Source organism: Oncorhynchus mykiss, chromosome 17, assembly GCF_013265735.2.
Source record: "Oncorhynchus mykiss isolate Arlee chromosome 17, USDA_OmykA_1.1, whole genome shotgun sequence".
Classification (NCBI taxonomy): domain Eukaryota; kingdom Metazoa; phylum Chordata; class Actinopteri; order Salmoniformes; family Salmonidae; genus Oncorhynchus; species Oncorhynchus mykiss.
In genome coordinates, this window is record NC_048581.1 from 80997656 (window position 1) to 81016822 (window position 19167).

Here is a 19167-nt window from a genome sequence, read left to right on the forward strand (position 1 = left end):
CTTTACAAGTTTGTTTTTATGAAGTCTGTGTTGATTGAACACCGAACCCTATTGAAGTAATGCTGTAATCATGAAAGAGGAAGTAGCTCTGTGTTATACTATGCTTTGGCATTTCTGTAAACCGCCGCCCTTCCCTTTGCCTTTAAAGGGCTATGTACCCTATACTAAATATGGACATGCAGTTTCACAGGATTTCAAAGAATGTCCCAGCCTCACACACCAACTTTCATGATAGGCTAACACTCCATACTGGTACCTGACTGCAAGCCGAGTCTCTAGTCCTCCCTCTTAGCACCAAAATTGATGCCTCTGGTGGCGTCTCAGTGAGAGAGACACCACCTTCGGCCCATGGCCGATATTCTGCAGGCTCCTACACTAGGAAAGAACAATATTCTAAAGGAGATACCATAGGCTACAAACCCTTTACATCTGTTCTGCTCCGAGGGTATTTTCTTTGAGTGTTCTCCAGCCAGAGGTAACCATGTCCAGGAGGAAGGTTAGGGGACTGACGCGAACGGGGCGGCAGGTGAGCGAGGACCCTGATCTGGACAACCTGCTGTCCAACCTGTCCCCTGAGGAGATGGAGGAGCTGGAGAAGGAAGTGTTGGTGATACCGGACCAGGATCCCAACGAGGGAATAGTCATAGAACAACCTGCCACTAACGCTGTCCGGGACCGGGATGCTAAGCTGGACAGCCGAGAGCGTCCAGGGAAGCTCAGCCAAAGGGAACAGTCTATTGAGGTATGATAACTGAACATCAAGTCAGTGGAACCTCCACAGTTAATGTGTATTATGTATGAGACTGAGATGGTCTAAAGTCTGCCTTCTGAAATGCTTTACCACACGATCTGTCACTTTAGGTGTTTATCCTATGTTAATCTACCTGGTTTATCCCTTAACTAATAAATCTGTTTAATCTCAGCGATGTTGACAAAACCGATAGTGGTGGAAGTTGATCACATCCTTTCAGATCGGGACTACTTTCAACCCCCTCACATCAGCTCCACCCGTTTCACATAACTGTTATACTATAATAAAACCCATTTTGGTTAATAGGACTGGCTTTTGGAAGCCAGATAAACAAATTACAATTCACAAATGTCTAATAGTTAATTTAGGTTAGTGTTTCTTGAACAGGTATTTTGATGATACTTCTGACATTTATTCCCCTGCCAACGGGACCTTGGAAAAGATTCCAACAGCTCATGCTCCACATAAATCATGCTCCACTGCTGCTAGTTCTAATGCCAGAAAAAACATTATTGTATACCCCTAAGAGGCTTTCACATTCTTCGCTCAAGTCTCCTTTGGTAAACAGAGGAAATGCTTAAAGATACAGAGATGTCAGATTGTAGTAGCTTTGTAGTTTATAGGTCAAATATTTGTTGTTTTTGTAAGTGACAGCTTTTTGACATAGGGCCCACCAGGTAGGGGGAAACCGAGCCATGAGGTAGCCGTTGGAAGTGTATAAGAAAAGGCACTTTAGAGGATGGAGCCTGGGCCCTGTGGAGCTTCGTAATCCCGGCCTGATGGAATTCCTTGGTTGATTGTTCCTTACCGCCTTTTAAGGACACATCTGCCAGGTCCACAGCCTTGCACAGCAAAACAGACGGAGCAAGGCTCACAAATCAAACACTTAGCTGCTCTGCAAATGTATTTCTGCACTATAAAAAGGCTCCCCCATGCACACTGTAAACACATGGTATATAATGTCAAGTTTACATTACATGCTGTGGGATTATATCACAGTTTGTCATACTGTGCTCGAAGGGAGCCAATATGTTATTCTTCATAAATAGCTTTGAAATAAAACTAGACTGGTATTACCAAGACTCATTTTAATATTTAATATTTTTAGAGAATATGAATGAGCAAATGCATGTTTTTGTGTAATCATTGGTAAACAAAGGGTTACAGGGTTACATAATCAAGAATACAGACTGATTTGGAGCTGGAGGACAGGCCTGTGATTAATCATCTTAATAGGGCTGTTGCTAGTTGACATCATAGAATGGTGGCCATGCAGGGATGACCATAACAGGCAAGGCACATTGACAAATTAAACACACATTAAACACAATATCTGGATTCAAATTGGATGATACCGTAGAAAACTACTGAACAAAAATATAAATGCAACATGCAACAATTAAGAAATATTTACTGAGTAATAGTTCATAGCAGGAAATCGGTCAATTGAAATAAAATCATTAGGCCCTAATCTATGGATTTCACATGACTGGGTATACAGATATGCATCTGTTGGTCACAGAATCCTTTAAAAAGGTAGGGGCGTAGATCAGAAAACCAGTCAGTGTCCACCAGTGACCACCATTTGCCTCATGCAATGCGACATCTCCTTCGCATAGAGTTGATCAGGCTGTTGATTGTGGCCTGTAGAATATTGTCACATTCCTCTTCAATGGCTGTGCAAAGTTGTTGGATATTGCCAGGAACAGGAACCTGCTGTCGTACATGTCAGTCCAGAGCATCCCAAACATGCTCAATGGGTAACATGTCTGGTGAGTATGCAGGCCATGGAAGAACTGGGACAGCTTCCAGGAATTGTGTACAGATCCTTGCGACATGGGGCAGTGCCTCAAGACCATTGATAAAATGCAATTGTATTCATTGTCCGTAGCTTATGCCTGCCCATACCATAACCCACCGCCACCATGGGGCACTCTGTTCACAATGTTGACATCAGCAAACCACTCGTCCACACAACACCATACACGTGGTCTTATGAGGTTGGTTGGACTTACTGCCAATTCCACTAAAATGACGTTGGAGGCGGCTTATGGTAGATAAATTAACACAATTATTTGGCAACAGCTCTGGTGGACATTCCTGTAGTCAACATGCCAAATGCACTCTCCCTCAACTTGAGACATCTGTGGCATTGTGTTGTGTGACAAAACTGCACATTTTTATTGACCTTTTAATGGCCCCAGCAGAAGGTGCACCTGTGTAATGATCATGCTATTTAATCAGCTTCTTGATATGCCACACCTGTCCGGTGGATGGATTATCTTGGCAAAGAGCAAAAATGCTCACTAACAGGGATGTAAACAAATTTGTTCTCCAAGTGTTAGAGAAATACACTTTTTGTGCATATGGAACATTTCTGGGATATTTTATTTCTGCTCATGAAACATGGGACCAACACTTTAATGATGTGTTTATATTTTTGTTCAGTATATTACTGTTTGAATTGTTGTGTGGATTCTTGAAAGTCTCGTCAATGTGTACAGTATACTATTCAGATTCACTTCACTGTGGAAACATTCCTATGTAATGTTTCTTCTCCTGCAGGGAGAACCCAAGAAGGAGAGCCGGAAACAAGAGTACCTGAGGAAGATGGGCCTGAGTCAGGAGGGGAAGGAAGGAGGAGGGATCAGGAGGCAATCAAGTATCTCCACTGAACGAGAGAACAAGATGGTGGAGAGAAATAACAAAGGCCCGGACTGTACTAAAGAGGACAGAGCCAGCCTGTCCAGTAGATACAGGAGAGAGGAGAGCAAAGAAAAATATGTGAAAGAGACCCCTAGAGAAAGCTTCAAAAGAGTTGAGAGTAGCAACACTGACGTGAAAGATACAACTAGAGACAGATTCGGGAGAGGGGAGAGTAGGGACATTGTAGAGAAAGAGGATGCCAAAGAAAGAGATAAAAATGAGGATAGCAAGCTTAAGGAGAAAAGAGACAATAGATTGAGCACCAGTAATAAGACAAAAGAAATGATCTCCAAGTTACAGGAGAAAAAGGAAAAAGAGGAGATCAAGGAGAAAGAAAGAAAGGAGGAGAGTAGGAAAAGAGGTGAAAACAAGACAAGGGGACTTGTGTCAAAGTTGGTGGAAAAGCAAAGTCACATTGAAGAGAGTAAACCAGAAGATAAGAAATCCAGAGTGGAAGAGAAAGACAAGCCCAATAAAGACAAGTTTGACTTGAAACTTGAGCGTCAAAAGTCCTCAAAAGAAGAGGAGAGCGGAAGTGAGAAGGAAGATCCTAAGGAGAAAGTGAAAGAAGATGGTAAGGATAATGAGAAAGCCATGGTGTTAAAATGTAAGGACAGTATGAAAGCGAAATATAGGAGTATCACAGATAAGGAAACAGAAGAGAAAAAGGGAAAAGATTTGAATGAAGGACTAAAATCCATCAAGGGTGATGAACAACGTGGGAACTGTGTGGCGAACAAGAGCACACCTAGCAAGCCCAAAGTAGAGGAGGAAGAAGACGAGGACTCCAGCATGTTCGATGACCTCATAGAGCAGGTTCGCAGCAACGACCCCACCATGACCGAGCTCAACGTCAACAACTCTGAGGTCATCAAGGCTAAAACACTCATCCAGTTTGCAGAGGCCTTGAATAAAAACACCCACATTAAGACATTCGCCTTGGCCAACTGCCGTGCTGACGACCATGTGGCCTACGCCATCGCTGGCACCTTGCGCAGCAACACGTCCATCACAAGCATCAACCTGGACTCGAACCTTCTCACCCCCAAGGGTATAATGTCCCTGATCCAGGCCTTGCAGAAAAACACTACACTCACCGAGCTGCGCTTCCACAACCAAAGGCACATCTGTGGGGGCAAGACAGAAATGGAAATGACCAAGATATTGAAAGACAACACCACCCTCCTGAAGCTGGGCTATGGCTTTGAGCTTGCCGGCCCACGCATGACCATGACCAACATCCTGAGCCGTAACATGGACAAGCAGCGACAGCGGCGCCTACAGGAGCAGAAGCTGGCCCAGGCCAATGGTGAGAAGAAAGGGGCGCTGGAGGTCCCCAAAACTGCTGGAGGATTCCTCCGGGGTTCCCCCAAGGCTTCCCCTACACCCTCCCCACATCCCTCACCAATGCCCTCGCCGAAGTTGACTCCTAAAAGAGGACGAGGAGGGGGACCTCCTCCACCCCCTCCTCCTGGAGGACCACCCCCACCTCCACCGCCCATGCTGGACATAGACTCCCTACGCAACTCCCTGACGCCTGCATCACAGAGGAAGATGGATGATAAGGCCAATAAAGCCGGTTTTAACTCCAGGGACCAACTGCTGGACTCCATTAGGAATGCCAATATGAAGAAACTGAAGAAGGTAAGGTGGGGCAAGGAAAAATAGCTGATAGACATAGAAAGAGTTGTAACACATTTATATCCATATACCATCCCCTCTCTTCCTACAGGTTGCGGTACCAAAGCTGTTGCAGTAGTCCTCTGGAATCGAGACCATAACCCAAGAAATAGGAAGGACATAGATCTCACAGGTGGTCTTGAGCGTGGATCAAAACTCCTACACATCCCATGCATAGATAGACACACAGTCTGACCACTGTGCTGCGAGGTTGATAAGGCAGGCAAGCAGAGAATGAACAGATGATTTCTATTGGATGCACGGCTTCCACTGTGCCGTGAGTTCTCTCTAAGCTATACACTGGACCGCAGGGACCCTGTGGAGGGAATTTTTCAGCAGGACGTGCCCTGAGGTCCTATTTGTCTGCCTTTGTCTGTGTTGATACTTTGCCTGTTATTTGCACTAGATTATGAAGAAGTTCATATGGTATGTGGACAAGCATATGTGGCAAGACGTGTACAGTATAATGTGGGAGAGTGGTAACTGAAAAGCAGGTCAAACAGTTTTCTGTAAATTCTATACAAATCTTCTTTAACATTCATTGAAAAATTGGACTGTAATTTGACAGTTTATTTATTTGTGGAGGGAATCACCTCGTGGCTTGTGACATATAATTTTGCCAAAACTGCTGATTCTCCATGGTATATTATCAGGGAATTAAAATGGGGTTAGACTTCAACAATTCACAGGGGGAGGAGAGAGGTGGTTTGTAATGTGTGTCGTTGCCAAATCTCAAGACTGACATCTCAGGCAAAGTTTTCACATAAAAAGCAACCCAGTCTTCTTTGAACGATTCAGTATGAAGTTCAGTCTGATTTGGATGTAAGAATGGTCGCTCTTGTTGTAATAACAACGTTATGTATAAAGCTATTTTCATACATTTTACTTAGTGCAAAAAATAATAATTCTAACAGAAGAAAAAAAACGACACTCAAAAGCAAAGACAACAAATCATAGAATACTATTTACAGCAACAACGATGCAAATATAGTCTTACTACTAAGGATGTCAAAACAGTTTATTTTATTAACATGTTAGAGCAGCCTTGTTGAGCTATGCAATACTAGCTCCCGAGTGGTGCAGCGGTCTAAGGCACTACAGACCCTGGTTCGATCCCGGGCTGTATCACCACCGGCCGTGATCGGGAGTTCCATAGGGCAGCGCACAATTGACCCAGCGTCGTCCTGGTTAGGGGAGGATTTGGCCGGGGTAGGCCGTCATTGTAAATAAGAATGTGTTCTTAACCGACTTGCCTAGTTAAATAAAAAGTTAAATAAAATACAAAATAATAATAAATAAAATAAAAACTTTAAAATTGGATGTGATGTTGTACAGAGTGTCTCGCTGCTCTAAAAGTGACTATTGATTATTTGTATGCATAATGTGGTTTCTCTGTCATATTGGACTTCACTAATTTTACTTACAGAGCTTGTGTACCTTTTAATAAAATGTACTTCTATGTTTGCAATTGAAAGTGTAATATAATCAACTTTATTTTAACAACTTTGCAATGAAGTACAACAAGAATAAAGGTAAAAATACTTTGTCTAACAACAAGATACCGGATGAGGTAATATCTATCCATTATTTGATAGTACAGTACTGAGAAAGAAAATGCTAAGGATAATTTTACTGTATTTTGTTTAAATGTTAAACTTCTATTAAAAAATATTTTCCTTTCAGGGGGACATTCCCATTTTTTTTTTTTTTTGCTTTATACAATTTCTTCTGCTTGAGAAGTATTCAGTAGGCTATGTCTGGCTATTGCTTGGTTGACAGAATCAGGAATAATTTCCAGCATCTATATTAGATATGTTGTCTTGGTAGAGCCCTGTAACCTGCACTGATTTCGAAGCTTTGTGACCGAATTGACCATTCTGTGTGTCATGCCGAGTATAAAATGTCAAATGGATCCTAATAAAATGTTTGCGTACACACACAGAGACCACTGAAGTGTTCCTTGGGAACAGAAAGCTAATGATCTAATGCACTGTTGTGTGTGTATACTGTAATGTCAATCTGATTTCCATTTCTGTACACATGGCTGGCGGACAAGACTAAATGGAATGTGAACTTTAGTTGGAGAGTGCAGTACAGTACACTCTACAAGTTCTCTCCCACAAGACCATGTCCTTCACACAACCAACAAAAGAGAGGGGACTGTCTACTACCAGTGCTTGACTTGGGTGGGATCTCACTCGAGCGGAGTACCGGCACCTCAATGTTTCTACTGCTAGAGCTCCTGCACCTCTTATAGAATATTAGCTCAAAAGTGCCTAAATATTAATAGCAGCGGCATCCCAAAAGAGTACCGGCACCTATTTCAGTCCAAGTAGAGCACTGCTACTAGTTCTGACAATATTTGAGAAGTTGTGAGATGGCTCCTTTAAGGACATCATGTTCAAGGCAGTGGAAAAGCATTGCTCTCTCCCGGCCAGTGCACTTGGGGTTGAGAGGGATAGCAACAGGTCAGTTTACATCTCGACTGCCTGGCCTAAACCTCTGCATCCATGAAATGCCTATATTTGGTCATTTCTCAATGAGGAGTTGCACTGTGATTCATTCCTTTCTCGTTCCTAGTAATGGGAAGTGGGCCAGCGGTCTGTCTGGCTCTCCCCATGAACGCTGGTCTGATGGGGAGTGGGGTAGGAAGGAATCTGAAAATGATCAGCGTGTGTAATAGCCCAAACAGTGGGCTATTCCTGAAATGATCAGCTTGTGTAATTACACTATAAAACTTGGGCCATGAGTTTTTACCAAATGATCTGACAAGATTTACATTTTAGCAGATGCTCTTATCCAGAGTGAATAGAGCCTTGCTCAAGGGCATGTTGACAGATTGTTAACCTAGTCGTCCCCGGGATTTGAACCAGCAACCTTTTGTTTACTGCTCTTAACCACTAGGCTACATGCTGCTCCAGATTGGATGGAATCTGACCTGTAGGCCTAGAGTCTTCGATGTGATTTGACCGTTTTTTTCCTGGTCAGGTCACGTGCTCAGGAAAAACTTGGGGCACTAATAATTGAAATTAGATGATAAAGAAAGAGTTTGGTCTTTGGGGAGTCTTTAACCAAAAATAGTCTTTGGACAGCTCGATGACAAACTAGTTTTAAGGAAATCAATTAAAATCTTAAAGGGCCAAGAGTTTTTTCTGACCATAATAGGGCCGAGAGTTTGTCTTTTTATTATTTTTATTATTTCTATTTTAGTGAAGAGTTATCGACGAAGATAAAACTACAGACAGTACAGTATGAAGCTAGAAACTGCTTCTCCAATTGAAATCCCCGATAGCGATTTCATGGCGACGACACGTTGGCTAGCTAAACTCATGCTCAGAATATGTAGTCGGGTCTAACCATAGACTGTGGCCGTGTTCGAGAGCATACAATCCGTAATGTGTCACGGGTAAATTGTGACTGACTGAATGATCTACAAATATTAATGAGTAGTTATTTATGACGCCAGGTGATTTTACAGATCAGTCAGCCGCCTGCACTGTCGGCTGCAATGTCGAACAAACCCTATAAAAAAGGGTCTAATGGTTGTTCCGCGCCGAACTGCGCAAGTGCAAGTTGTCAATTCAAAGGCACTCCTTCGATATAAAGTATTTTTTTAAATGAAAAATGTAAACGTGCCAAATTGTCACGTTCACGAGATCAAATCAAATCAAACTTTATTTGTCACCAAATACAATACAAGTGTAGACCTTACCGTGAAATGCTCACTTACAAGCCCTTAACCAACAGTGCAGTTCAAGAAGAATTTAAGAAAATATTTACCAAATAAACCAAAGTTAAAAATAAAAATAATTAAAATATAATTAAAAGTAACACAATAACATAACAATAACGAGGCTGTATACAGGGGGTACCGGTACCGAGTCAGTGTGCGGGGTACAGGTTAGTTGAGGTAATTTGTACATGTAGGTAGGGGTGAAGTGACAATGCATAGATAATAAACAGCGAATAGCAGCAGAGTACAAAACAAATGGAGGGGGGGCATTTGATTAATTGTTCAGCAGTCTTATGGCTTGGGGGTAGAAACTGTTAAGGAGCCTTTGGTCCTAGACTTGGTGCTCCGGTACTGCTTGCAGTGTGGTAGCAGAGAAAACATTCTATAATTTGGGTGACTGGAGTCTCTGACAATTTTATGGTGGGCCATACGAACTACTCTCTGTAGCGCCTTATGGTCAGATGCCGAGCAGTTGCCATACCAGGCGGTGATGCAACTAGTCAGGATGCTCCCCATGGTGCAGCTGTATAACTTTTTGAGGATCTGGGGACCCATGCCAAATCTTTTCAGTCTCCTGAGGGGGAAAAGGTTTTGTCGTGCCCTCTCCATGACTGTCTTGGTGTGTTTGGACCATGATAGTTCGTTGGTGATGAAACTCTCGAACTGCTCCACTACAGCCTTTTCCTGTAGTCCACGATCAGCTCCTTTGTCTTGCTCACAGTGAGGGAAAGGTTGTTGTCCTGGCACCACACTGCCAGTTATCTGACTTCCTCCCTATAGGCTGTCTCGTCGATGATCAGGCCTACTGTTGTGTTGTCAGCAAACTTTTTATTTTTTTATTTGTAATATTTTCTTTTTGCATTTTTCAATTAAGAACATTCAAAACAAAAGTGAAAAGATATTAGACAACGATAGGACAAAGTGACAGTAACAGACGAGCGTAACAAAAAAAAAAGATAATTGTATATACAAACATACAATAAAAAATAATGAGACATTATGAGGCTACATATTATACATTATGTGTGAAACATTATGTGAGGATTATATATAGATTCAATCAATGTGATATGGGGGGAGATTCTCCATATAGTCAATCAAATGTTGCCAAATTCTGTAAAATGTCTTTAACTTATTCCTCAAGCAGTAAGTGATTTTTCTCCAGTGGGATACAACTATTAACTTCCGATAGCCACATTGCAACTGGCAGGGAGGAATCCAATTTCCATTTCAAGGCGTCGTCAGCAAACTTAATGATAGTTTTGGAGTCGTGTTTGGCCACACAGTCGTGGGTGTACAGGGAGTACAGGAGGGGGCTAAGTACACACCCCTGATGTGCCCCAGTGTTGAGGATCAATGTGGCAGACGTGTTGTTGCCTACTCTTACCACCTGGGGGCGGCCCGTCAGGAAATCCAGGATCCAGTTATAGAGGGAGGGAGGTGCTAAGTCCCAGGATCCTTAGTTTTGTGATGAGCTTTGTGGGCACTGTTGCGCTGAGCGTTATTGGAGTAATAATATGTTAAACTACGTAAGATATTGTCTCAAATCTTAGTTGTGCATTTTTAGATTTTAAGAAAATTAACAACTGGGAATCATTTTTCAATTCTCTGATTCGCCTTGTTTGACATTGCAGCCGACTGCTGACTGACTGATCTACAAATCACCTTGCATCATAAAGAACGACTCATTATTATTTGTATATCAGTCACAATTTACTCATGATACATCACGGGTTTGATGCTATCCGTCTCGGAACAGGCCAGTGACTTCTCAAACCCCTGCCTGGTCTGCTTAGTCTGCTTCGCAAACGTACCTGGAAGTTTTGCGATGTTGCGCTTCTGGGTTTATAAACTCTGTGATAAAATATGAAATTAAAATGTAATAATGCAATAGCTACATTATTTATTTAGTGATGACGTAGTCGTTTCTCCGGTTGTTGTTGGCAGTTACATCAGGGGAAACAAGCACAAAGTCAAAAGTGGCTGTATAGTAAAACATTTATTTTTGGTTTTAATTTAAGGTTAGGGTTAGGCATAAGGTTAGTAGTGAGGTTAAGGTTAGGGTTAAAATCCCATTTTATGAAGAGAAATGGTAGAAATGGGCGGGGTTTGAGACTTTGATGCTTTGGTAACTAGTGACGATTGGCGGACCATTGAAATAACAAAATGGAGGAATACGCACGGGAGCCGTGGTGAGTCTTGGTAGCTAGCTAGCTAAAGTGCAAGACAGCTTTACCGGTCTTGTTATTATGGTGTCCTAACATATATAACCTGTTAAAATATACAATCAATATATCGTTCATCAAAACGAATATTTTAAACCCCAAATCCGAAGATATTCAGCTAAGCTAACGATGCTAGTTAATTAAATTAGTTATCTAGCTAACGCAGCTAGCAAGCAAGCCAGCCATGTTCGTTGTTGGGAAGCACTCTTCAATGACCTTGTTGAGCGTTTAAACGTTGTTGGTGGTAACGACGTTAAAATCGTATAATTTCACGCATACATTGTGTGATCCACACTTCACCACCAATTAGTCGGATTAGATATTTCCCAAGTTCACGGTTCATAAGTAACTAGCTAGCCCTGCTACGTTACTAGCCTGCTAACTATGGATTGTGGTTGCTCAATCATTTCATAGTGTGTGATGAAATGTCTGCATGCTCCATCCACATGAGAAAGCATAGCTACCTAATACATTAATATATCATATTGTAACGACCCTGGGTTTATAAGCGCGGAAATAGACTCTGCCGTTCGAGCAGGCTTTTGCGACACAGTCGATAGCGCGCTGGGCTAGAAGGTCGAGGGTTCGAGACCTGCTCCCCGCTGTTTCATTACATTGGTGTCAGAAGTGATCGGACCTTGCATCCACGACAGTGCGCGTGCTTCGCCGGTGAGCGCGTTCCTGTAACACGTAGAGTCGCAAGCTAGCGCGAGGACGCGCTCTTTGAAAGGCGGTTTCATTACAATATTAAGTATAGTATCTAACTAGCTATCTCACTAAGGTAGCCTAGTGGTTAAAGCGTTGGCCCAGTAACTGAAAGGTTGCTGGATTGAATCCCCGAGCTGACAAGGTAAAAATATGTCGTTCTGCCCCTGAACAAGGCAGTTAACCCACTGTTCCCCGGTAGGCTGTCATTGTAAATAAGAATTTGTTCTTAACTGACTTGCCTAGTTAAAGCTGAAAAAAGGTGATATGCTAGCTAGAAATAGTAAGGGCTAGCTAGCTATTAGTAGTTTATGTGCTGCTAGCACAGTTTAGCTACGTTTCAAGCAACTACATTAGCTAAATCAAATGTATTGGTCATATACACATTTAGCAGATGTTATTGCGGGTGTAGAAAAATGCTTGTGTTCCTAACTCCAACCATGCAGTAGTATCTAACAATACACAAATCTAAAAAGTAAAAGTGGAATTAAGAATATTTAAATATTAGGATGAGCAATGTCGAGTGGTTTTGACTGAATATAATACAGTATATACATATGAGATGAGTAAAGCAGTATGTATCTATGGTTAGCCTACCGGTATCTACCCAGTGTGGCAATTAAAACGTTTTTCATGCATTTTAAATGCACCCTAGCTTCGATCCAAGAGTTACTTTTTTTTGTTGAGTTTTACACTGTGCTGGACTCCAGCACAATGTAAAAACTATCTTGGTTGCATCAAAGTTAAATGCACCCATGACCCTGAGGAAAAACTGTTAGATACCTGTGGTGTGGTTATCTGTGTTTATTGAACACACTGTGTTTTTGCAGTCCGTGGAGAATTGTGGATGACTGTGGAGGTGCTTTCACCATGGGGGCCATTGGAGGAGGGATCTTCCAGGCAGTCAAGGGCTTCAGAAATTCACCTTCAGTATGTAAAGCCATGTAAATAAATTCACCCATGTGCAAAATAAAGTTGACAGCTATGTTTGATGCAGCCTTTGTAATTTGAAGGAACAGTTACATTTTAACTTGTGAAAATGCCTGTCAATTACAGCCCTCGTTTGACAAAGAATTTAGCACTTTGCTGAATGAGTTGAGCATAGTGAGGTGTGGCTCTGGAGAACCCAAGATGGTATACAGTCGTTCCCCGTCTTGGGTTTTCAGGTGATGGATGTGTTGGAGGACAGCTGGATCCATGTGAACTACAATCCCAACGCTTTGTTTTAACATTTAGAAACATTGTTAATCCTTGCTAAAGTTACAGTTTGGAAATCTTTGGAACTTTCATACAAGCGAGAAAGAATGTTTCAAATACAAAAGTTATACATACTTTGCGCAGTTTAGCAAAGTTGCACCCGGCTGTTGCACTACGACACATCCTCTCACCATGCGTTCGTATTTCCATTGTTCCATTCCACGTTTCTGTGTTTCTTAAAATAAAGCCGGGTGCAACGTTCCTAAACTGCTTACAGTAAGTGTGCCTTTTGTATTTGACATTTTGTTTCTCGCTTATGAGTTAAGTTCCACATTTTCCCTAAACGGTATTGCACGTTAGTTCTATTTGCTGCCTTCTGTCATTTGCCACACATGGCTAATGGAGACCTCTAATGGTTCAATGGAATGAAATTGGAGTCATGAAAATGGGTTAAGTGAGGTGTGACAAATGAGAAGTTTTGATGCATCTTCTTTCTGTTCTCAGGGGATGAGCCACCGATTGAAAGGTAGCATGACTGCCATCAAAACCAGAGCCCCACAGTTGGGGGGTGAGTGCACATTCAAATTGAAAAGTGTTTGCCATATTTGGTCCTTATTTTATTCTCTGAGTGTAATGCATTGTTGCTTTCTCTGTCTGAAACCGTGTGGATTCTGTTTTTATTGTAGGTAGCTTTGCAGTATGGGGAGGACTCTTCTCCATGATTGACTGTGGGTTGGTAAAGGTAAGGGAGAAAGAGGACCCCTGGAACTCCATCACAAGCGGGGCCATGACTGGAGCTATCCTCGCAGCAAGAAGTGAGTGATAATTTAACCCTATCAGTCCCAAGACCCCAGCAAAAATCACTTTAATCTGACTTACATTTATCTGCATGTCCAGCCCTTATATTTAGACTCCCAATTAAGTGTTTTACCATTTTCTTTATAGGACAACCAGAGCTACAAGTAGAACACAAAACAATTTTACATAAATAATTGCATTCATGAGTTTTACTAACAAGTGTCAATAATAAAACAAGGTCAAAGCAAAAGCCTGATAAAAATGAATTTATATGAATGCTTTAAGTACAGAAATTGTTTGCTCACTGGGAAATTAATATCCAACTAGTCAGTGACAAATTGTAGGAGTTTGTGACGGCAACTGAGTTTTTTACAGTATTATAGACACTAATATGATATTTTATGTGGATGAACCCCTTCTAATGACTCTTGTGTAGCGTCATAGAGCAAAGCATGTCTCTTCTTTTCATAGATAGATTTTAATAGTTTGTGGTTCAAAACATTCAGACTCTACAGAAATGTTTCTAAAAAAGGCCCGGCTTTGGGATCCGCCCTTGTCTCACAAACACTGCTCTAGCTCAGCTGCCGTTAATCACACAGACTTACGCCGGCGTAATGGTGGGACTCATTTGGTTAGTAATTGTCATTTCAAGTCCACAAGCGACAGCATTGCTGTGAAGGACCTTCATATTTTTCTCCATCCCACATCATACTCTAAACAAAACGCCCTCGTACGGTATCTTATAAGAACATTTGCACCGTTTGTTCCTTGTTTAACAGAGCTATGTATTTTCCCATGCTTATTCCCCTCTAAAAAATACCCACTACCCACAATATGTGCATTTAAATTCTGAACATTTGTGTAGGCATAGTGTTTTTTCACTCAATGTGCATTCAGAAAGTATTCGGGCTCCTTGATTGTTACATTACAGCCTTGTTAATACATTTTATAATATTTTTTTCCCCTCATCAATCTACACTCAATACCCTATAACAACGAAGCAAAAACAGGTTTTGGGGAAATTATGCTAATTTAAAAAAAATGACATTTACATAAGTATTCAGACCTTTTACTCAGTACTATGAAGCACCTTTGGCAGCGATTGCAGCCCCGAGTCTTCTTGGGAATGATGCTACAAGCTTGGCACACCTGTATTTGGGAAGTTTCTCCCATTCTTCTCTGGAGATCCTCTCAAGCTCTGTCAGGTTGGATGGGGAGCGTCACTGCACAGCTATTTTCAGGTCTCCAGAGATGTTCGATCAGGTTCGAGTCTGGGTTCTGGCTGGGCCATTCAAGAACATTCAAAGACTTGTTCCGAAGCCACTCCTGCATTGTCTTGGCTGTGTGCTTAGGGTCTTTGTCCTGTTGGAAGGAGAACCTTCACCCCAGTCAGGTCCTGAACGCTCTGGGGCAGGTTTCATTAAGGATCTCTCTGTACTTTGCTCCGTTCATCTTTCCCTCGATCCTGACTAGTCTCCCAGTCCCTGCCTCTGAAAAACATCCCCACAGCATGATGCTGCTACCACCATGCTTCAACGTAGGGATGGTGCCAGGTTTTCTACAGACGTGACACTTGGCATTCATGCCAAAGAGTTCAATCTTGGTTTCATCAGACCAGAGAATCTGGTTTCTCATGGTCTGAGAGTCCTTTAGGTACCTTTTGGCAAACTCCAAACGGGCTGTCGTGCCTTTTACTGAGGAGTGGCTTCTGTCTGGCCACTCTACCATAAATGCCTGATTGGTGGAGTGCTGCAGAGATGGTTGTCCTTCTGGAAGGTTCTCCCATCTCCACAGAGGAACTCTGGGGTGCTGTCATTGACCATCAGGTTCTTGGTCACCTCCCTGACCAAGGCCCTTCTCCCCCAGTTGCTCACTTTGGGTGGGCGGCCAGCTCTAGGAAGCGTCTTGGTGGTTCCAAACTTCTTCCATTTAAGAATGATGCAGGCCACTGTGTTCTTGGGATCCTTCAATGCTGCAGACATTTTTTGGTACCCTTCCCCAGATCTGAGCCTCGACACAATCCTGTCTCGGAGCTCTGCTGACAATTCCTTCGACCTCACTGTCAACTGTGGGATCTTATATAGACCGGTGTGTGCCTTTCCAAATCATGTCCAATCAAGTTGTAGCAACATCTCAAGGATCATCAATGGAAATGGGATGCTCCAGAGCTCTATTTCAAGTCTCATAGCAAATGGTCTGAATACTTATGTTTTTAATACATTTGCAAACATTCACTTTGTCATTATGGAGTATTGTGTGTAGATTGATAAGAGGAAGAAAAAGATTTAATCAATTTTAGAATCAGGCTGTAATGTAAAAAATGTGGAAAAGGGGAACAGGGTCAGATTTACTTTCACAGTGCACTGTAAATGTTGTGTTTTGGTTTACTGTCAAGGCTAGTCTGTTTTTCTGATTTCTCTACTGTTCTCTTCAGATGGACCTGTGGCAATGGTGGGCTCTGCAGCAATGGGAGGTATACTGTTGGCGTTGATAGAGGGTGCTGGGATCCTGCTTACTAGATTTGCTTCATCACAGTTCCCAACTGGTGAGTGTCACTGAGCTATGCTATAGATGATTCTCAGGGCTGCAATGAAGGCTTATAGAGAATTCAAATGACTGCCCAGTTGTCTTTTCAATAGATTATCCCTGATCTCACCTCTTCTCCTCTTTATACAGGTCCCCAGTTTGCTGAGGAGCCAGCCCCCATGCCTGCCCCTTCCTTTGGAGGAGACTACAGACAGTACCAGTGAGAGGTCTCAGTCTCTAGGCCTTTTTGAATTCCTTGCTGAAGTTACACTGGGGAAATGGAGGACAAATACTACACAATAGGCAATTGCACCTAACATTATGGACTGGGTCAGAACTAAAGGGCAAATTCACACTTTCTTCCCCCGGAGCCATGTACAGATTTGCCTTTCACCATCCTCCGTCTTGACAGTTGTGCGTAGTTCACCCTACATTGGTTAAAATATCTGAACTGGAGACGAGGGAAAAGTTTGGTTTGTACAATCTTACATGCATGTAATACCCTACCCTGCAAGTGTGCCAGACACTGGAGCTGATGTTGAGCCAAGGGCACTGCCATGGCTATGTCAATATCAACTCAAAGATGGACCCTTCCAAACTTGTATAATGTTTTTCGTATGTGTGTATATATAGGCTTTCCTGCATGCATTTGATATGTTTTGTTTATTTGCCTTGTTGTTCATCATATCCTGTGCTTGTGCTCGCCATTTTGTAAATTTAAAATGTAAGTGGGCATTTTATGAATTGCTTTTATTGAATGGTATAAAAGGCAATCAATTCATTATGCTGTTCCTGAAATCTTAGGTTTTATAGTGACTTTTTTGTTGTTGTAGTTGATAATTATATGCTTTTATAAATTTACACCAAGAGGCACAAATTACTGCTGGCAAATGATGTTTGAGACAGAAGGATGATGAACAGGACAAACCTCACTAGTTACTCAATGCAAGGGGTTGATGCAACGTATCTGTATGACAGATTGAATTACACAAGAATAAAATTGGTAAAATACAATATTTTGTAGCTTTTATTTAATCTTCAAATTATCAGAGTGCAACTTCAACTTTGGGGTCCGTACAAATCATGAAACGTGACATAAAAACAAAAAATATAACTAAAGACCTATTCTAGGCCGTCTTTTATATTCAGTAGTGTCTAGGCTCAGTTACATACAGTATACACTGAGTGCACAAATGATTAGACATCTGCTATGAGACTGACCAGGTGAAAGCTATGATCCCTTATTGATGTCACTTCAATCAGTGATGAAGGGGAGGAGACAGGTTAAAGAAGGATTTTTAAGCCTTGACAAAAATGTTTAACCTTTATTTGACTTGGCAAGTCAGTTAAGAACAAATTCTTATTTTCAATGATGGCCTAGAAACAGTGGCTTAACTGCCTTGTTCAGGGGCAGAACAACAGATTTGTACCTTGTCAGCTCAGGGATTTGAAATTGCAACCTTTTGGTTACTAATCCAGTGCTCTAACCACTAGGCTACGCTGTTGCTCTATTTGTGACATGGATTGTGTATGCGTGCCATTCAGAGGGTGATCGACAATCGATTTATGTGCCTTTCGACGGGTATGATAGTAAGTGCCAGGCGGACTGGTTTGTGTCAAGAACTGCAACGTTGCTGGGTTTTTCATGCTCAACAGTTTCCCTTGTGTATCAAGAATGGTCCACCACCCAAAGGACATCCAGCTGACTTGACATAATTGTGGGAAGCATTGGAGTCAACATGGGCCAGCATCCCTGTGGAATGCTTTCGACACCTTGTAGAGTCCATGCCTTCATGAATTGAGTCGGTTCTGAGGGCAATACTAGGAAGGTGTACATAATGTTTTGTACACTCAGTATATATGTCAATACACACATATACACAAAATATTTAGGTCAAATAGGGGATTGCGTTGTGCCGTGAGGTGTTGCTTTATCTGTTTTTGAAAGCCAGGTTTGCCGTTCACTTGAGCAATCTGAGATGGGAGTTCCATGCAATCATGGCTCTATGATACTGTACGTTTCCTTGAATTTGTTTGAGATTTGTGGACTGTAAAGAACCCTGGTGGCATGTCTTGTGGGGTAGGTGTGTGTCAGTGTTGTAAGTTGACTGCAAACTATTTGGAATTTTCAACACATTGTTTCTTAGAAAAACAAGAAGCGACGCAGTCGGCCTCTACTTTTAGCCAAGAAAGATTGGCATGCATAGTATTGATATTGGCCTTCTGATTACAATGAAGACCAATACATGCTGCTCTGTTCTAGGCCAGCAACAGTTTGCTAGGTCTTTCTTTGCAGCACCTAACCATATGACTAGGCAATAATCAAGATAAGATCAAACTAGAGCCTGCAAAACTTGATTTGTGGTGTGTGGTGTCAAAAAAGCAAAGCATCTCTTTATCAAGGACAGACTTCTCTCCATCTTTACAACCAATATGTTTTGACCATGACAGTTTACATTCCTAGGTAACACCAAGTAATTTAGTCTCCTCAACTTGCTCAACAGTCACATTATTCATTATGAGATTCAGATGAGGTCTCGAACTTAGGGAATGTTTTGTACCAAATACAGTGTTTAAGAGATGTCCAGGACCAGTTTATTACTGGCCACCCAGGGACTGACTGCAACTCTTTGTTTAGGTTTGCAGTGATTTCGCTAGCTGTGGTTGCTGACGTGTACAATATTGAATCATCAGCATCCATAGACATACGGGCTTTACTTAAGGCTAGTGGTGGGTCATTAGTAAAAATAGAGAACATTCGAGGGCCAAGAGAGCTCTCCTGCAGTACACCACACTTGACATGTTTAACATTAGAGAAGCTTCCATTAAAGAAAACTATGTCCTAT

General features: G+C 42.0%; 2 protein-coding genes across 3 annotated transcripts; both read left to right on the forward strand.

The window, feature by feature from the left end:
* Nucleotides 1-208: 208 nt before the first annotated feature.
* On the forward strand, nt 209-7080 carry lmod1b (leiomodin 1b (smooth muscle)). The gene is made up of 3 exons (XM_021569973.2): nt 209-742; nt 3317-5101; nt 5190-7080. The coding sequence occupies exons 1-3, from the start codon at nt 482-484 to the stop codon at nt 5214-5216; spliced, it is 2073 nt and encodes a 690-aa protein (XP_021425648.2). The 5' UTR covers nt 209-481; the 3' UTR covers nt 5217-7080.
* Nucleotides 7081-10801: 3721 nt separating this feature from the next.
* On the forward strand, nt 10802-17335 carry LOC110494687 (mitochondrial import inner membrane translocase subunit Tim17-A). Of its 2 annotated transcripts, none has more exons than XM_021569975.2 (6): nt 10802-11062; nt 12631-12730; nt 13502-13565; nt 13684-13812; nt 16230-16340; nt 16472-17335. In XM_021569975.2, the coding sequence occupies exons 1-6, from the start codon at nt 11037-11039 to the stop codon at nt 16543-16545; spliced, it is 504 nt and encodes a 167-aa protein (XP_021425650.1). In that variant the 5' UTR covers nt 10802-11036; the 3' UTR covers nt 16546-17335. The 2 variants fall into 2 exon arrangements, with proteins under 2 accessions (XP_021425650.1, XP_021425651.1); XM_021569976.2 differs by lacking the exon at nt 10802-11062 and adding an exon at nt 11886-11945.
* The last annotated feature ends 1832 nt before the right edge of the window (nt 17336-19167 follow it).

Coding starts and splice junctions, on each gene's coding strand:
- lmod1b (XM_021569973.2), top strand. CDS start 482: ATGTCCAGGAGGAAGGTTAGGGGACTGACGCGAACGGGGCGGCAGGTG. Junction 743..3,316: donor AAAGGGAACAGTCTATTGAG/GTATGATAACTG, acceptor CTTCTCCTGCAG/GGAGAACCCAAGAAGGAGAG. Junction 5,102..5,189: donor ATATGAAGAAACTGAAGAAG/GTAAGGTGGGGC, acceptor CTCTTCCTACAG/GTTGCGGTACCAAAGCTGTT.
- LOC110494687 (XM_021569975.2), top strand. CDS start 11,037: ATGGAGGAATACGCACGGGAGCCGTG. Junction 11,063..12,630: donor GAATACGCACGGGAGCCGTG/GTGAGTCTTGGT, acceptor GTGTTTTTGCAG/TCCGTGGAGAATTGTGGATG. Junction 13,566..13,683: donor CAGAGCCCCACAGTTGGGGG/GTGAGTGCACAT, acceptor TTTTTATTGTAG/GTAGCTTTGCAGTATGGGGA.